Below are 20,012 nucleotides of genomic sequence, written 5' to 3'. Positions count from 1 at the left end.
TAAAAGCTTAATTTCAGATTCCTTTGTATTGATATTGATATTGATATTCTTTCAGATATTCTGTAGCAATTTGGTGGGAGTTTTTTCTCACCTGGGGAAGAGAAAGCTTACCTAAGTCTTTGTGGCATCTATACTTTCTGTATGTCAGAACCTTTCCTGCCAGCCCCTTTTTAGAGTTTCCGAGAAAATGTCTGAGTGAGCCCATGTGAGAAGATGAGTGGGCGCTCTACCTGGGTGCCACGCCTCGCCCGAATGTTCAGGAACATTTTTCCTGCTGTTGTGAACACATCTGACCTGGACTGTTTCCTGCTGCGTTCTTTATATGTGAATATGTGAATGGCAAACTCATTTTCCCCAGTTCATGTCTGAAAACAACTGCAGTTTGTCTGTCGAGCCAGACAGCATCACTCCTTTACTTCTTCCCTGCGTGGACATTCAGTAGTTTTACGCATTTCAATCTGAAAAAAAGGGGACAGTACATGATAGTGAGGCGTGGGGTGTTTGAGGAGGGGCTCCTGGAAGACATGAGTCTCCGAGAGGTTGTTGAAGACGCAGACCCATGGGACTGAGTGACAGAAGATTGGTGCAGACCTGAATTCGCTCTTGAGCTAAGCATCATAGTGAACTGTTGATTGCAATTTCAGACATATATTAGTCATTAGCATCATATTTACCTATGCACAATTTTTATCTTTTTTAATCTTTTCCTGGCAGAAATGGGCTTCCATACAATGTCACCTATGATTTCCTTTTGTTGAACTGGATTTGATCATCATATGTGCTATCTCTACAATTTGTGCGCTGAAATAAATCTGAGTCGGGCACTGACTAAATTAGAGAAGAGGTTAGAGAAAAGGACTCGTCACTAGACAGACAAATGACAGGAAAGCAGAAACCCACGTGTGGAAAGACGGTGCTGGGTGGGTACAGCTCCTTCACACCAAAATCAACAAAGGCCGTCAGTGAACCACTTGCAGCAGACGCCTTGTCTGCGCTCCACTGCTGGATATGTGTCCGTTCCCTCCCACGTTTCACATCTGCACAGGACCATAACATCTGCCCTACAGCCAATCCTGGCTCTGGTTGCCTCTGCTGACTGATGTGCCAGCTGAAGCTGCTTTGTTTCGCCCCCCCTGAGCCCCTGCCAAGTGTGGGGGAAGTCAGTGGTTACGAGTTAAAAGTTGTAAATTCTATAAAAAGTAACATGACCGATGAAGGAACAATATACAGACGCGCCATTGTCTTTGTTTCCTCACATTTGGTCATCGCAGTCAGAACTTTCCGTCTTGAATCAGCATTGTGAAAAGTGCAATGATTTTCAGTCCCAGTTTACAGGCTTTTTTCTTTTTTTATAATGGGCATGTTTTTAGTTTAGAAAGTCATTGGTTTCATATTTGGGATATAAAAAATAAAAAAAATACAGAAATCCATGGCTGAGTGCTGAGATACTCTTCTGTCTTGATTTTCTGTTCTATTATTCTATTTTTTTTTATCAGCAGTGGATGTTGAACTGTGTTGTTAAGGACTCATCTATGCACTGAAGTGGATCATCACAGAGAACAAGGTGATCATTAAAGGTGGGGAGTAAAAGCAAAGGGCGTAGCATGACCGACCACACCATTGTCATGTGGATTCACGCCAATTGTCTCCTTGACAGAGCCCGTTCAGTTGGGCTCCCTCCCATTTAGCGTAATAAAATGAATCATGTTGCTACAGAAAGATAACAGGAGGGGGAGAAATGAAAATATACAGAAAGCGGTTTGTTTTTTTTTTAACTTTTTCTGAGCTGTATTTGCTAAGAGAAATGCAAGCTCCCTTTAATGACTAATTTGTGAAAGAAATGTTTTAATCTGAAGTGATTATGCATTTCCTTGGGTCTTTGTCAGGTTTGAAGCGGCTACAAGAAATAGTTCTGGTGATGAGAACAGTGGATCAAAGGACATGAGAGGTGTCTCCTGTAGTGGCGACCTCACACAGGGGACCATCAGCCGTCCCTCATTCCATGCAGACGTGACCGGAACATGCAACTAACTGGCTCACGTGATATTGTTTCTCCTCACTATTTCTCAGCACGCCGCCATAACAACATTCTTCCACCATCCCTCAGTCCTGGCCAGTGACCCGGCAGCTGTGGCTCCCTCAGGTCATTCAGTGTGCTCGCGGGGAGTTTCACATGGTCGTCAAGTGACACAGCTCAGGTTTCCTTGTGCTGCTCCATCTGAAGAGGTCGGTGCTCACCAGTAGTTAACTGAGCTTGTTTCCTCAATGCAAACTGTAAATGCAAGTAGTGCTTTAACTTAATTTATACTATTTTTTTTTATTTGTATCATTTTACTCACTTGCACAATAGGTTGCACTGTTGTTTAATGTAACATGCACTTAATATTTCAGTTTCTGAGCTGACTTTCCCAGCGTGCTCTGGGGAAAATGTGTTAGAATTGTGTTCTGAATCATCCGAGATGTTTTTTGGTACATGGTCGTTATTGTAACTATTCCTCACGTTGTTTCTCAAATGTTTCTTGGAGTTTAAATTTGCTCTTGTCAAAGAAAAAGCATATAGTTAGTCATGTGCCCTAACCCTAACCCTGGCATGTTTGAGTATAGGGCGCCCGATGAACTAATGAAATAATGTGGTCCCTTGTGAAATCATCCTTCAGCTAGAGGCCTAACCTTAGAAGAGAACTTTAAAAAAAGACTTACACAGGTCTCACTTTCCTATATGCACAGTTCAGCATATAACATCCATGCGCCGTATCCTTATTGACTCCTTGTCCACTTTATTGAAGCTGACTGAACTAAAATAAATGAAGGGCTTATACTGTCAAAGACACACAATGTATTATATTTGTTTCACCATCTTAAATTGACGTTACCTATTTTCTGAGGCTATGAGTTTGCATAATCTACTAACAAGTTTACGGTATTTAAGAAAGGAGCGTTTGTGATTGGATTGTCATTGTCCAATCAAATTCAGGAGTGGAAACGGGGTCATAATTGTCAAAATTGGTCACAGTGTCTTTGTGAAACCTCATCACTCCTTATTTATTCACAGATTTTATTCACACAGTCTAATTTCTTTTCCAGTGCAATATGTTGGTACATACAAAATCTTTTCTACACATTCACCAGTTTAAATCTCATGCAGAATTATTTCAAACATTTGTAGAGGTTGAATGCAAAATCTAATCCTTTCAAATGAATGGGATGCCAACACATGAGCTCGTACTGGGGGTTGCAACTGCTGTGTGAAGAGACTTGTCTTTGTGCCACTATTTCTTAATATTGATGCACGATCAGATCAAAACTCTTACCACATAAATGCTGACGCAATAGAGTTTTTTGATCTGATACTACAACACTGTCACAGGTTTTCAAAGCAAGGTCTGTCATGAAACATGCCATCGCTGTGGTACAGTAAACAGACTGCAAAGTCTTTATGGTATTCGGTTGGTTTCACCCACTGATGTTTTACTAAGAACTGGCAACTTTGTGCAGTAGTTTCCTGTATAATTTGCATTCCCTTTATCTGTTTCTCTTTCTGCTTCCCCTGGTGAATGTGAATGTGAATGTGAATCTCAAATCCAAGTTCATATTATTGAATCTTTCAGGATTTGGATCTGGTCTCTTTGCTTGTCAAAACTGCTTGCACTCACATTAATCATTATGTCAGAGAAAGTGGACTTTTATACCTCAAACCACTCACGAAGGTCATACATAAGCCACTTGTCTGCTCACAGGGGCACACGGTGTTGACAGCTGTGCGTGATTCAGGACTACGGGACCCCATGTCACGGATCAACCTCGGTGAGTAAACGTATGAATTCACTGACGGGGGATTCTGATCAAAGATAAACAACAAGGTAAATTACATAAAAAATGTCTTTCATAATTGAAATGTTTTCTCATTTTGCCTCACTAACAAAGGCAGGAGAATCTTCTGTGCAGCCTAAAGTGAATCAGACAAGTAATTCATTTCCGAGGCACAATGCTGTACACAAGATTGCATTGCCAAAAAGACTGGCACATGTGATATTAATTTCCTACTGAAATGAGAAATCTGGTAGAATGTATGTTGAACGGCTCGTGACGTAGAAAAACGACATTTAAAGGCGAACCGCTTGTCTTTCTTACGCAGTGTGTGCACGACACTTGCTACAATCTCTTTGCTGCTGTTCCACTTCCTCCTATTTGCAAACCCCCCCAAGTTTTGCAGCATTTCTGCAGCTGCTTTTCTGATCTCCTGCAGCACACAGCAGCACTGAGTGGCGACCTCAAACGCCCAGTATGTGCGTGTACGCACACAAGAGTGTGGGGAAAGAAATGTTTCTGTGTGTGCGTTTGGCAGAGACAGAAAGTCTAGGCGTGAGGGTGTGAAAGCACAAGTTGATGAGTAGATTAACACATTAAGAGGTGACTAGTTTTGTGCAAGCCATACATAGTCATAGATTAACCCTTTCACACATTTACTCGGAAGCAATTTTTTATTGAGGTCACATCCAGCTCTCTCTATCCGTGCTGCCACTTCACTAAGTAGCAGCCTTCAGCAACCTAAGCCCATAGGTTTCCTCGAGGCTCCACTTTGGCCCCGAGATATCACATGATGGATCAAGCCCATATTCATCAGAGCAATCTTGTGCATGCGAGCATGCGATCCTTAAAGTGATAAAGATTACAATTTTCAAGATCACGGTGTTTTCAGGAAGAGAGGATGTTTGAGGGAGGTTTCCATTCAGTGATTTTTATTTGACTTGGAAACCTCCTGTGGTCGAAATTCGGCCTGCATAACCCAAATGTTTTACCTTCTGTTTGTTGTTGTGAGTAGTGGAGATATGGTAGTGGGAGGTAAAATATTTAGCATTTTGCATATCATAATAATCTGCATGCTATTTCTCGATATACTTTTACTGCAAACCTCAACTCTGATGCTTTGTGAAAGATTGAGAAGGATGAAGAGTTTGATTTTCACCTTCAGTAGCTTGGATTGAAGAACTGTTCAATCTTTGCATAAATGAATAACCAAGTACCTCAAATGCTCAGTTCACTGTTTGCTCAGTACACATATTGAGCATTTTACTGACTTGCTGTATCTAGAATACTAATGTAGAATTAGTAACAAATATGTCTTTCCATTTTCACAAAAAACTGTTGTTTTGGATAAATATGCTTGCGATTGTACAAAGGATCCAAATTCCACAAAATATCTTTTTAACTATGAGCTGATTTAAAACAAGCTTGCCGTTTTCCTTGCTCCCGTCTAGAACAAAGGTCGTTCCGAATGTCTTGTATTATATCTTCGTTTTTCCATTACAGTTTACTCCTGATTCCCGGACATGTTGAGAAATTACTGGACAGTCATGGAAGCGGTTGGTTCCTCCCTTGATATGTTAGAATAGCCCGGTGTAAAGTTAAAGGGTAACACATCATATAGATTTTGCAACCCATCGTGTCACTGGTTAACAAATGTTTGCAGACGACACAACTGAGATAACACACAGGTAGAGTCTTGCACTGCCACGTATGCTCAAAATGGGATTGGATGGGACCTTTTCTAAAACCTAAATGACGAACATTATATTGTGCAAATTTTAATTTTTTCGTGGTAATATTTTCTTCTCTGTTTAGGTGGACATGTTCTTTCCCACACAGTCTATCTCTTGAGATACAGTATCTGCAGTTGCACGGATAGAGGCCCAAAACAATTACAGGAATTATTTGTGGGCCAAGGATGAATCCATGACCTTGGCATTCACGGATAGTGGTTCACTGAGGAGGCAGACTTTCCACCGGCCCTCCTCTGAATTAGGAGCTATATTTAGTTTTGAAGTTGGTCTTTTATCATTTGTTGCTGGTGTTGAAATGTGAATCCGCCGAAATGTATTAACAAGTAGACATTGCCGTAAATCCCCCTGGCCCTCCATTGTTCGGCGTTTCTCTTCACTGAATGAGAGAAAACGGAGGAACTATGGAACAGATAAACAGAAAGGATGAGGTCCATCATGTGGCACATCAACAGACACCACAGCTTCAAAAACTAAACTCCATAGCAGCACTTTAATAGCTCACCAATTGACATGCGTTTGTTTTTTGCAAAAACTGAAATGTTGAATTATTTTTTTCTAATACAATCAGTGTACACGAGTCCATCCGAGGAAAACCAACGGATCTCAGCTCCCACACCGCGGTAAAAGTTTGGCTCTACCCGCGTTGGGGTTTGATCAGAGTAGTGAGTATACGTTCAAAATGGTGTTAATTATTATTAAAAATTACACTGTTAATGGTATGGCTAACCATATTTATTTATTTTATTTAAAACTGCGGTGAAGGATCTACTGGAGCTTGCCACAGAGGGGGAACAAATGTGAGCCCAGATTAAAGTCCTTTGAAGAGGGATTCATTACTGAGGACCGTCGGGGTTAGAGGTTAAATTAAGCACAGACTTTATCATAAGCATCACAATCTCTGGTGAGCTTCTTCTTGGGGATGAGCGTCTGCACAGCTGTTGCCTCCCAATAGTATCACTTACATGTAAACTCTGCAGTATTATTATTTATTAATAAGCCTGACGGATAGAAATTGCCTTCCACCTGCATTACTAGTAACTGGATTCAAGAAAAGCCTCAATTGATACCAGGATACAGGGAAGGCATTACATTTCCCTAAACATGATTTCACTGTTTCCATCACCCACGGATCCGTGGTACCTTTAAGCTCCTGGAGTACAGGCTTAAAATGGGAGCTTGTGCACAGTGGAAACTGTGACTACACTCAAAAAAGATCAAATATTAATTCCAGTGATGGACGCGATGTTATCGCTGCTAGTGGCACTTATTCCGCAGTACGCACTGGCTGAAGGATTTCACTTTCGTGAAGCATTTGATTCTGTTATCATGGCAGAACTCTCACTCAAGACTACTCTAATCTGTTACTTGACACCCCCTGCCCGTTCCTGTCAATTGTCGCAACGGGGCCTGACAGAGCAAAAACAGGAAAACCACATAGTAGAATGACTGTGTCACATTTCAAAGGCCTGAAGAATCAAATCAATTTGGATGTGGCCGTATGCCGTTTAGATGTAGGATGCACAGTGAGGCAAGTGCGTGACAATATGTGGACGTATAAAACAAACAGTCCTTTCCCCTTCAGGAACATGGCTGCCTGCTGGCATACCAATAAATAAGGGTGCGTTTCCCAGACATGGTAAGAGAGTGGAACATTCCAGCTCCTTGCATTGTTTTACTCTGGCCACCGATCACTGCCCCTTGTAAATGCGACGTAAACAAAGGATCTGTGTGCCAAAGGCCAAGAAGCGCTGCCAACTCACAGAGAGTCTCACTTGCCTCACACATGCACGTGTGTGTTTTCCTCTCTGTATATCTTTATTCTTGCAACTCCTCTGATAATCTCTTGGGCCCAGATGGAAAACAGTGGGTGAGCAGGTTGTATTTCCTGCATGATTCAATATTAATAGATCGGTATGCTCTGCCACACTCTTTGCAGGGCAAAAACAGAATGCTACCCCCCCTACCTTGGCTCTCAGCCCAACAACTGGGATATGAGACTTTGTCAGGGCACAAATAAGATGCACATTCAGAGAGGAAAACTGAATTAACAGTAACCCAAGCAGGTTTGAGGAACAGCACTATGGATCCGCTGCCATGTACCAGCCCGCCATGACACATGATAGGGTAAAAGCCCACTCGCTATTGTGTGACACACAAGGTCTGCGGGGAAAATGTTTATCAAGCATCTTGGTAGAGAAGAGTGCAAGTTTACACCTGTTTGAATCAGATTATCTGCTCTTGGTGGGTGCTGGGTAAACAGGGTGTCGGTTAAATTTTTTTTGGGATCATCAGCGAGTGAATCTCTTTCTCCTTGCGCTGCTCTTCATTTTGGTGCTTACAGCTTTTTGACACCTGGTATTCAGAAGAGAATTACACAGGCAGAGACACCTGGATCCGAGCTTGACTGTACATGTGTGATCAGGAACATGAGTTGGCAGCCGGTAGTTCATGTGCAGAAGACTACACACACGTTGCCTTATTCCCCCTTATATGGATATTAGTGATGGGAGACTGTGGTTTATAGTAAAAGAAACAATTATTCATAGTTTTCCCAAAAGGATAACAGTCAAAGAGTCTGAAAAAAAAGGGACGAGAGTTCTAAAGTCAGGTTTTTCCAACATAATTAATAATGGAAGTGAATGGGAGGAATGTTCAGAGCCATCGTAGTTTGAACAGTATCATCTTGTCAGACTGAATCACAGAGGAAATGGGAAGCGATGATACTTTACTTTAGGATAACTAGAAACATGTCAGGAACACACACTGTCAACACCACTGAAGGTCTGTCAGATATTGATTTACTCAAATATTGACCGTGGGATACCAGTGTCTGCACTCGGCAGGAAGGCCTGTCTGCATGGAAGCCCCGCTGCCACAGTGCTCCAATCAGAAGGGGCCTCAATATAGAATAATCGGACGATAACGCTACGTTTACAGCACTAGTAACCCCTTGGGTCTTTGGATTCCAGCACATTCAACCATGACTGTGGTGTGGAGAACATGCCCCCCCCCCCCCCCAAAAAAATAAATAAAACACCCCCCAAAACAAAACAGTGCTGGCCCAGCACTTCAGTATGGATGCATGTAGTTCAACAAGCCCTGTACATTACCCCATCTCTGGTCGTGCTTTACAGCTGGATGGGTGATGGGGAGAGGGGGTGACGTGTCTGTTGGCTCTGATCTAAAAGCGAACCCAGTTACAAAGGAAGGGATGTTAACAGCTGACGAGAGGAGGAACACCACGTGAGGGACCAGACGAGGGGGGGGGATATAGAGGATGCATTCATTTTGGCTCTGCTAAAACAGGAGGGGGCCTCGTTATTTGCCGACACATCTCATGTGACCGCCGGTGGGAAACTGTGCCGCCGAAGACCAGTGAACTGCCGCTGATGGTGATGAAGGTGACGGCGGAGGCGGCGGTGTCGATGGAGCCGCTGCTCTTTCCTTCTGCCGCCCTCGATGCGAGCCGCAGCGGCTGGTGAGCAACGCGCCGTCGGCCCCGGCTGGTCGCCGCGTGATCGCTGGGCCGAGGGGCCACTTCCACGGGGTGCTTCCCCCCTCGAGATGGCCTGGGGAGCGGAGCGGGGGCAACGCGGTGGTCTCGTCGACCGATCCACGGTTTGAACCGAGGCTGGTTGTGTCTCTGGCCCGAGGACTCGGAGGGGGGAGATCAAAAAGAAAAAGAGAAAGGTAACGTCCGCAATCGATCCCAGCGACAACGAGACGCCGCCGCTCCGCGGTGGAGTCGCGGGTGAACTGGTGGCTCGTTCTGGTGTTTGTTTTTTGGACCAACCGGGTCCGTCGGGGGGCTCGGGGCCGTTATCTCGTGACACCTCGCTGTGGTTACACGCCGGCGTTGACTCTACGTGTGTGGACACGCTCGGACACACGTCGCGCAGCGTGTCCCGACCAGCGCGGCGCGTCGCCCCGGTGCCGCGGGGCCTGCCGACCGGGGACCGAGGCGAGCTCCCCGCTCTGCCAACGTAGCGGTGTTAGCATAGCTCGTGGCTAACCCCGAGCTAACGTCAACGGCTGGCCGCTCGTCGCCGTTGCTAGTGCCCGCCCACGGTGCTCACTCACTTCGTCGGCCCCTTTCATTTTTTTTTCTTCAAATGTCAGCCCGGACAACCGTCCACCGGGGCGGGCGGTGGGAGTTGAGAGTATAAGCGGCGTTTGAGGTGAGATGCGAGCCCTCAGGTTTGTCTCTGAGTAGCCATTGTGTGTGTGTGTGTGTGTGTGTGGGGGGGGGGGGGGGGGGCACACTGGGACATGGCGTCGAGCCGCAGCACCGCACAGTTCCGTTATGTTTGTTTTGTGCAGCTCGACGACTTTGAACGCAGCACAGTTCGGTAAACTCCGCCGAGCACCGGGGGTAAAAAACAAACAAACACCTGAACCCTCCGACTCGGCCCGAAGCACACGGCTGTTTTCGCGCCGGGGGCACGAGACCCGAGTGACCGGTGCGACGCGAGGTGACGACGGTCGCTGCCCGCTGCGGGTCGTCGGCTCTGTCTTCACACCTCCTCGACGTGGCGAGCTCTGCGTCGAGTCGAACGTGTTTCTGCTGCAAAATGGCCTCGCGTCGTCCTCTCGTGTTATGGCCGTAGACAGATGATATATTTCCCAGTTGGTTGTGAAAATGGACCGTTTCCTGTTTCACAGTGACAACGGGACTCACAGGAGTTGCACTGGTGGATGATCTGCACGTCTGTGTACAGTACTGACATTGTACAACACAGTGCATGGTGATGATACTAACAGTGTTTCCCCTACCATTGAACTGGGGGAGCTCCAACGGGAGCCCCCGCCCCCCTGAACAGTCAAATCATTTTATTTTTTTTGTATTTTACATATAATGCCAAGCAGAAGTCATTTAAGGTCGATTCCCTTAAACACCTTATTCCTCATTCATGTATATCAGATTGTGGAACCCCACCCCCAAACCAGTAAACCTAGGGGAAACACTGTACTATATACTATATTATTATATTATATTATTATATTGTTGACATATCTTCTTGTTGATATAAAGGTGAACCTTTTAGAGTGTTAACATTCTACATGTTAAAGAGGATCAACAAGTTGTAGTTTGTGTGAGAGGGCCAATCCTGCTTAGCTATTTGAATGTGCGTGGGTTTGCGGAGGTCTTATCTGAGCTGGGCTCTGCTCAGACACCTGCACGTGCACTGGCCCCTGGCAGTCGTCGGGGGGGAAACAAAGATGCCCCAAATGGAACCTGAGACTCTTTCGATTGAGACATTTTACACATCATGCTGTGCCTCAACAGGGCCCGTTGATAAAGCTGTGGATCAGGCTAATATAAAAAAAAAAAATATGTGCAGGGGTTTCAAATGCTATCGTGTCACCATGCCATGTCCTCTGTTTCAGGGAGGGTGTGGTTTCCTGTATACTAGTGAGAACCTTTAAGAGACAATTTAACAGAGTTTTACAACTGATGTGTGTGCAGTAGTTATCTTCACACCGTTGGTGTGATATGCGCTGTCTGACCAAAATGGCCCCAACTCAAATTTGTTATCTCTGCTCCTCCGGCTTAAGAGATGTATCAAGTTTCCTCTCAAAAATGTTTTTTGATGTTTTTTTTTTATCTTCTTGCAATTTTCAATTGTATTTGGAGGCTATTCTCCAGACACAAGTTATTCCTCAAGGCGACAGGATGTAGCCGAGAGATGGAGATTTGAAATTCAACCACGAGTCAAAAGAGTCGGATCAATGACAATCTTACTAAGACTGCAGTCCATCCCTCATTTTGACCCCCGTCATCATCTTCTCCTACCTACATCTATTAATCATCCTTTTTATCTAGAACCTCGGATGGACACGTGTACACCAATCGTAGTCGGTAAAAGCTTCACAGTATTCCGGTGTGAAGGATAAAACGAAAGGGTTTATTCCGCAGTTTGTGAAACCGTACATATGTATCCAAAGCCAAGTATTCCTCGTACAGTTAGGTATACTATGGTAAGAAAACAATGTTGCGTTGGTATCGGAATCTCAACTGTGCCAACTGGTCAACCACCAAGTGATGCTAACAGACTTTAAAGGCACTTTGATGTCCAGGACAGCTGCTCCCCTCAAAGTGACAGTAACATGCTTAACTTTTAGACATATAAGATATATACCAGTGCTGTCAATCGATTAAAAAACCTAATTAATTGCACAATTTTTTTTATTCTTAAGACTGAAGTTTGTAAGAACGGATATTTAAATGTAAAATGATGGAATTAATGTAGAATCAACACAAAGGAAGTATTTAAATAACATTTCTGATTAAAATCACGCAGTCTATAAGCACTATAGGCTTGTTTTTGTCATGTTGTGCATTTTACTGCAACAGACGATGAGCGTCATCTCAAGCTGAATTCAATGTGGTTATTAAGTTATTCCTCTCCGTCAGCATAACACACAGAGAGCGTCCGCTCAAACTACTTCCTGTTTCGTTCAACACAAGAGTATCCTGCAATATATACATCACATTTCTGTTTGACGTCCACCGTGAAAGTTTCTGTTTGCATCTGTATCACATATGTCCCCGTGGTACTTCTGGCGTGTTTTCGTGATAAAACGTACTTTAAACTCCTTTGCTGTCTGTATCCATCTTTAGCCAGGATGGCTAATGGCAAGCGGTTGGCAGCACACATCGTCACACAGGTCAGCCGCAATAGGATTGATTGCTGTGCAATAATATTTTTTTTCATCCCATTTATTTATTTCAAAGTTCTATTTTAATATTTACCTTGTAAATATTAAAAATATTATTACAGAGCGGAGAGACGCCCCCTAGCTGTGATTGGTGTGTTTTTCGGGCACGGTGGATTCTTGCAAATGGCATTAAAGGCAGTAGGAGGAGCTAATGACCCAGATTCTGTCACAGATGATCTGTCTCACATATTACTACCAGGATATAGTGACAGTTTCAGCAAATTTGAAAAAAGTTATTTTTGCAAATCCTACCGACTGTAGCTTTAAATATTTCACAATTAACACAAAGATTGACGCGTTAGTGTTGACAGCACTAATATATACTGGCTGCTCTCGTTCTAACCTAAGCATGAACATGTCGCAATGTAACTTGGCTCGCACACCACCTTCTCCCACTCTTGTGAGTCCCCCCCTCTTCCTGCTATAGATTGCATCATTCGTTTTGTTAGTTTTGTATTCGTGCTGTTTACAGATGGATTTCTCTTTGCAGATGTGTAATTGCAACATGCCCCTCTCCTCTTGTTATTTCAGGTGATGACCTGGATGGTGCCATGTGAATGACTGAAGACCATGAAGCCCACACACAAGCTGATGTTCATCCTGTGCCCCATGCTGGTCCTGGGCTTTATTTACTACTCGTCCGGGAAGCTACATCTACACGTATGGGGCCAGAAGCCTCGTAAGTGACATATCCAATCTTACTGTAACATTTATTCATCACCTTATTGTCCATCTGTCAAAGCTCTTTTTAAAATGTAGACATATTTTTATCTGCTTGAATGGTGCTAGTCTGACATATGTCTCTGTTTTGCTGTCTGCTTCTCTGTGCTGACTGCCAGTTGCCTATGCTTTTATTTGTATTATGTTTTTTAAATTTTATTTCATAGTCTCTCTGCTGAACTCTTAGGATATCAATCTGTGTGTTGATGTTGCGAAACCAGTCTGTGTCCGATATCAAATGAGTTTTCTTTCCCTATCACCAGACCACCGGATGTTGTGCGGAGAGTCTAATAAGATTTTCTTTTACACTCAGGATTAGTTAGTGAATTGCTGCTAAATGAGCGGATGCAGCCATTTAGGTTGTTGAACAGATGAGACAGAAAGTTTTTTTCCGTCTCAGTCTTCAACATCCTACTTATTCTCTCATCTGCTTTTGTAGATAAGAGGAAATGGCGTGCGTGCGTGTGTGTGTGTGACCCTTGAATAGCTGTTAAAATCCAGCAGAGGGGGCTAGAAGATTTCTCTTTAAGAATGTGAGACTCTTGCTTGTGCGTTCTATATTTTCTATGAAATTTCTCAGGGGGCAGTGTTTGGCACACAAAACTTGAATGTCCCTGAACCAGACTGAGAGCTATAGCTAAGAGGAACAATACCCTGTCTTAAGTGTAAAGCTCGGGTAAAATGCATTGTGAATCAGTCTTATTTTGAAAGAGCAATGCAGGCATTCCCGTCAAGTCCATTCTTTCAATTCAACAATGTTAGAAAAAGGCTATTAAGCCAAAATGGCATAAGCTTTACGTGTATGTGATAAGCCATTTCAACTTATATTTGTTTATTTTCGGCTGCTCCATGCACTAAACTTAAGTCCTACCCATGCTCTCCATTATTCTAACCCTCTCACGCCTGTCTGTGGTCTCGTGGGCATGTAGTAGGCTCTCGGGCTCTTTAGCATTTCAAACTGTCTGTGTTGTTATTCTTGATCTTGGTCTGCCGTTCAGTGTGTGACGTCCTGTTGCACTTCCCAGTTTTTGATGGCTGTAGCAAACTGCCTAACAAAAGTTTTTCCAAATGTCACTATACACACACCATGGATTACATAGTTAATATTCTGTCTGGGACTGTCTTTCTCTCATCACTGGGTTTGCCAAAGTAAAGAGTTTTCTTCCAAAAACGTCCGCTTTTTGTGTCCATCACTGACAGAGCTCCTGATTGACAAATGACCTTGGCTGTGGTCCACGTCACAGCAGGTTTATGATAACGGGTCTGGTTTTCTGTTGCAAAAATGTTCAATTTTCTCTAAAGTCAGCATTACTATTCACAATTCTAAAGACGGGCAGTAAAATGCTTTCAACCTTGTGCTGTTATCGGATTTGAATGCTACTCAATCAGTTTATTTTAATAACTGCATGATGCCCTTTGATGTGAAGAGAGCCAAAAGAATGTGGTGTATTTTCTCCCCAGCACACAGGAGGAGCTTTGATTGCAGTGAGTAATATTTGTTTTCTGCAGTACAGTGGTGCCAGATGTTTGGCTTAAAGAGGGTCAAAGTGGAAAGATGAGCATGTGGACAGTCTCTCCTGCCCTCCTCTCTGGTCAGCTAAGCTATGGTTTCCAGCTGAGAGGATCAAATCTGGATAATCTCTTATTACTCATTCTTGATTTATATTGCTAGAAACCAAAAAAAAGGAGCATATAGATCCTTAAAGTCTGCTCATCACATACATCCTCATGAGTATCCCTATACTTATGTTGTACCATTTTATTTTCAACTAGCACTTGTCCTAATAAGCTGGCCTGATGGCCTCCTGTAGAAATATGTGTGGTGCTTGTAAAAGTCCACCAGATGGTCACAACATCTACAGGGTTTTTGCCCTGTCCTCTTCTTCTTAAGCTCCAGTTTTATAATGATTTCAGACTTGTTTAAATGGGCTGTATGTACATATGTTTTGCCTTTAGCCACATATTAGTTTAAAGCAAGAAAAACGTTGACTGGTCTGTTTGAAAGATTGTTTGTTGTCAGCAGGATTATGCAAAATTGAATGCACAGATTTCCACAAAACTTGGTGGTAAAATGGGACATGACATGGGCCAAAGAACCTATAAAATCTTTGCACTGATCCAGGATTTTTTTTTTTGCACTCTCTTAAACATTGTGAGATGATTTTTATTCATTTTTTTTTTTTTTTACATTTTGACCATTGACCCAGGGAATAATGCATGGATCTTGATGAAAAGTAATCAGGCATTTATTCATGATTGAATTTAGGGGAACTGTTGGGACTTGGCGAAGTGCAACTCTTGTAAATGTAATGATGACAAAAGCCACTTTCTGCGGAAGAAAAAAAAATGAAAAAAAGTCCAAAGTAATAATGTCGGAAGTTTTTGATCAGATCAGTGATGAACACTGATACATTTTTGTTGATTTTTGTTTTCTTTTTTCAACCAATGGCCAGAGGCAGTGTGTCCTGTGGACATTTGTGTTACTCAATCGCTCCACGCTGCCTTGCTACCCTGGAGTGTCAATATCAGAGCAGTTTCATGTGACAATTGTCATTCCTTTGTCGGCTGGAGTGAATGTTAGACTCTTGTAAGTCTATAGTACTTTCAACAATAGAGTCTTCTTTTGTTCACCCAATGTTTATACCTGCTCAAAGTTCTACTCATTCAGTCGTAGCTGCAGTCAAGCTCTCAGTTAATGTGGTTAAGATCTGCTGTTGCTGACACACAAGGGCCTGTCAGCTGCCTCTTCTATTTTCAGTCAATAATTCAACTCTGAAACCACATTTAAGCCTGGTCATCTATGATGAAATAGCTGATGATGAAACTGTTTTCAAATAAGTAAATAGGCCGTAAGTGCTGCTGTACAGGTAATGCAACAATGTGTGCCTGCACAGACAAGGTCAGGAACTGTTATTGTTACTGAAGCAAACGTTATAGCATCTTTTTAAACAATGGGTTTGATTGGCCATATATCCGGTTTGATTGGCCATATATCCAATTACAGTGCTTATCTGTGGTCATGTGAGACAACTTTTTCGCATATGATTTCATTCCCAGTGCAGCAGGGCAAGAATAGTCATAGAGCATTTATAAGATGCAATCGAATCAGTTTTATAAATGTATTATTAGAGTACATGCCAGTAGGTACAACACTGTGCTGTAATTGTTGGAGAGTGAAAGGCTGAAGTAATGGCTTAAAATTTAAATTTTGAACAGGGTTAAGTTTTCTGGCCTTGTAACTACATCTCATGGCGGTCATCAGCACCACACTACTCAGTGGTCATGGATTTTGTTACTCACTATCACGTGACTGAAGTATGGAATTTCAGTCACTTGAGATAACAGGTTGTCGTATATGGAAAATATTTTTGGCATTTACAACATGGGAGGTAAACGCCCAATATTGTAAATGTTCAGATTAACAAAGTTTTGCCAAACTCCTATTTAATCTAATTGAGAAAACCTTTAATCTCAACAATGAAACAGGACAGATATCTAAATTCCATTTTGTTCTTTTTAAAGTTCCTCAACAGCTTAGCCCCCTGTAATTTGCTCTAATGCTAGAAACAGCAACACCAACCCAGTGTGCTGAATCACATGCAAAATTAACACCTGCAGGTTGAGAAAAAAATGTGTCACCACCCAAGCTGCAATAATTTTTTGCTCTTGTTGCAGTAGCCAGCGAGAGCAAACTTCTAACCATTTTGATTCCATCTGTCAGCTACTACAAAACCTTGAAGTACCTCGTAAAAAATGTCATTGTAAGATGACAAAAGTATGAGTTGGCACAGAGCGATTCTCAGAGTAAGAGGAATTTCAAAATTCTTTTTATACTTTGTCAAAAATCTTATCAGGATATACAATCCTTCCAAATGGGATTCCCTTCCTTCCCCCTGTAGTTTTCAGTGCCTCTTTCAACATCGTGCATTTCTTTCTCTTGCCTCCGAACTGTAGTGATGCGCCTATACAGAATCAACAGACTTTGAGGTTTTCTAATTGGGAAATGTGATCCGTCAGAGGCCCTCACATGGAGAGGCGGCGATGGGGACTTTTTTTCTTCTTTTTTTTTTACAGCAAATTGCATTTGTAGAATCATTTCTGTCTTTTTTGGCGTGAGCAGCTTTTCGTCCTCTTTTTCTTTTTTGTCGAGGGTCTGGTGGTTTTGTCATACTTAGTCATCCGCATTTGGGAAGTGACAGTGCAGCTGTCCTCTGATTATTGTGATCAAGAGAAACATGAATTTTACTCTTGTGGGTTTCTTGTTGGTTGAAGGTCCTCCGCCTCTATCTTTTTAATAAAGTTATAATGTTTAAATGTGGCAAGTAGAAAGGTAATGTGCAGCAGGTGCCAAAATCTGAGCATGATAAACGTGGCTTCGAGTACATTGGTACTTTTGGCTTCTTTTTGTCTCTGTTTGCCCTTTGCTTGTATGCATCTGTTTTTGTGCACAGCCAATGTCTGCGTTTTGCTGAAGCTGATGTTGAAAACATATATTTTATTCATATCCTGAACACTTGGTTGCTTCCAGAGTTCTTCAGTGATGACGATCTTACTTCAGTGTCTTAACCCCCTTTTGTTTACAGACAGTGATGCAGAAGAGACAACTGTAGTCCTGACTAAAGGGGCTGAAGTGAAAAGAATTACAGGTAGAGGCAATGAGACTCTGCCTATGCTTACTGGGTGACTATTGTGGAACTGGTGATTTTCAACTGGGCTGTTGAGTTTTTTTCCCTACGGAATATGAATCCCTGCTTAACTTAACAATGAAAACTTTCCATTTTTCCGCCTTCACCTACCTATCATCATTTTTTTTCTTTTTTTTTCTTTTAAATGTTTGTGCTCAGTCACTCATTCAGTCCTAATGAGTAACTCAATATCCCTGCATAATTATTGCAAAATCACAATGGGGGCCTTCTGCAGTTAATTTTCCACTTCATTGGGCTTTTCATCTTTGAATAAAGACTGGGGTGCAGCATTAAAATTCAACCTACTAGGATTAAAGCTACTAACCTCCTCCTCCTCTTCTTCTCCTCCTCCTCTTCTTACTCTGTAATGTCATTTGCGGTTGGCTTCATTTTCAAGTCCAGTGCTGAGACTGAGACCTCAAACAATGCTAACCGACACTTTTGTGTTTCAGAGGTGGAACCAGACATCAGCGTGGGACGAATAGTAGGCTCAGGTACATCTGTACAAAATTACAGAAGCTTTTTTAATAAAACCCTGCAACACTTCAGCTGCCACATTTCTATTAAGTTATTCAATTGAATTACTTTCAAAGTAAATTCAAGAAGTTACTATATAGTCATCAAGTACTGAATTTGACTACTAGTGAGGAGTTGAACTTCTGCTCAGTCGTCGTCCTCACGAAGCGGCAGTGTGATACACCACTGCCCTCTGTTGTCTCAGCTCGGTAACAAATGGTTGGCAAGTGAAGCGGTCTGCAGGGGTTTTGGTGCGATAATGCTGTAAGGTTCCAAAATCCAACATTTGTCTTACTGGTAGGACCCTAAGCCCTTTTAATTTCTCCCAAGCTGTTTTCCTTGATTCAGCCCTCTTGCTGCCTTATGCTTCTCAACAGAGACATAATGCACACACACACACACACACACACACACTCTCATCTTGGCTGCTCAGGCAAAGTCCCCATCCTCCAGCAGGGCAGTGCTTGGATCCCTCCCTAACCAGCCGTCATCCATTCCCATTGTCCTTTTTTCTTTATCTTTCTCCTGCAGCTTCTCTGTGAAGACAAGAGCCGCAACCACAGGAGTAATGCTGCGTCTATTCCTACTTTCACCTAATGCTCATGTTAAACTTAGCCATACTAATGCTATCACAGCAGTTTGCAGGCAGACATTAATATAACGGATGTGTTTTTATAGACACCATATGCATCATTATTAAGACTGTAGTAGATGCTTAAATGGCATAATTCCAAGCAGAGTTCTCATTTAACCATAAAATATTTATCTCCTCGTTTTCTGTGCTTCTCTGTCTTCTTACCTCCGTGCTTCACCAGGCACCTATTGGCTGCCCCTTTGGGTGTCCATAGGTGATCTCTTAACTTCTTTTCTAACTTTATTTTAAACTCAACAGATTGTTTTGGCTGGCTTCTCCCTAACCTCGCTTGTCTTGTTTTCACAAATTCTGATGCTTTTACTTTGACATTTGCCATTTTTGGTTCCACTGTGAAAGATGCACAGATATGTTAACTACAGCTAATGAGCTGATAGTTGGATTTGTGTAGACTGGATGACCCGTGATCATGAGCCAACTACATCAAGTGTCCACCCCAAAGGTGCCATGTTGGTCTTTTTTTTCTGCGGACTTGTGTGGTAATGGTTAATTTCTATGTCTGTTTTCTTTTCCAGTGTATGATAAGCAGGGCTTTCTGCTGCAGCTGGACACTAAATTGTGAGTACACCTTTTTTTTTTTCTCCTAGTAAACACTTAATTTAACATATTTTGCAATTCCCCATCCTGTACTGCGTGGGATTTTCCTTACGTCTTATATTTAGACCAGCTGAATACCCCAGTTAGACGTGGACTCCCATTAGTTTAGATATGTTTTACAGGTTGTTTCACTGAATACTTAGTCATTCAAACTTCTGGTTGATCAATGGGAAAACATGCAAATGTAAACTTTCAGCCAATTCATCTCACTTGATTTTTTTCTAAATAAATACACAGCATCTCATTGCATTTCTAAGCAAAAGAATTGTGAATTGTGGTGTAGTTAGTGTTTTTCCCCATTTTCCACAGCGGCTGTGGTTTGTCAGGGCGAGAACATGCTTCCTTGAGTCATTATGCAGCTGTCATTGTGTCAGCGTGTCTCTTGATATGTGTATAATTCCCTGAATTGGTTTGACACTCTTAATAATCATATACTGCCATCACCACCCTGGCTCTCACAGGGCATGTCTGTCCACACTCTGCGCACACACTGTAAGCACTGTGTCAGTACACACTTTTCGGTGCTTTTCACATGGGTTGAGTTTATCTAATACAGCTCCT

At 42.6% G+C, this 20,012-nt stretch overlaps 1 protein-coding gene across 9 annotated transcripts in view; it reads left to right on the top strand.

Moving 5' to 3' along the window:
• Positions 1-2,081: 2,081 nt before the first annotated feature.
• Positions 2,082-20,012, top strand: part of st3gal3b (ST3 beta-galactoside alpha-2,3-sialyltransferase 3b) — a 44,298-nt gene continuing 26,367 nt past the window's right edge. The window contains exons 1-6 of one of the 9 annotated variants that reach the window (XM_035635573.2): positions 2,082-2,226; positions 3,738-3,804; positions 12,813-12,960; positions 17,585-17,647; positions 18,139-18,180; positions 19,370-19,412. In XM_035635573.2, the coding sequence (XP_035491466.1) occupies positions 12,852-12,960; positions 17,585-17,647; positions 18,139-18,180; positions 19,370-19,412 (257 nt within the window). In that variant the 5' untranslated portion in view covers positions 2,082-2,226; positions 3,738-3,804; positions 12,813-12,851. Of the gene's footprint in view, positions 2,227-3,611; positions 3,805-3,841; positions 3,861-8,611; positions 9,252-9,369; positions 9,740-12,089; positions 12,231-12,526; positions 12,682-12,810; positions 12,961-17,584; positions 17,648-18,138; positions 18,181-19,369; positions 19,413-20,012 lie in introns of those variants that run through there. The other 8 variants (XM_035635574.2, XM_035635576.2, XM_047332229.1 and 5 more) reach the window with 8 other exon arrangements.

This window comes from Scophthalmus maximus, chromosome 5, assembly GCF_022379125.1.
Source record: "Scophthalmus maximus strain ysfricsl-2021 chromosome 5, ASM2237912v1, whole genome shotgun sequence".
NCBI lineage: Eukaryota > Metazoa > Chordata > Actinopteri > Pleuronectiformes > Scophthalmidae > Scophthalmus > Scophthalmus maximus.
The sequence above is the reverse complement of the archived record's forward strand: the minus strand, read 5'-3'. Positions and strand labels throughout refer to the sequence as shown.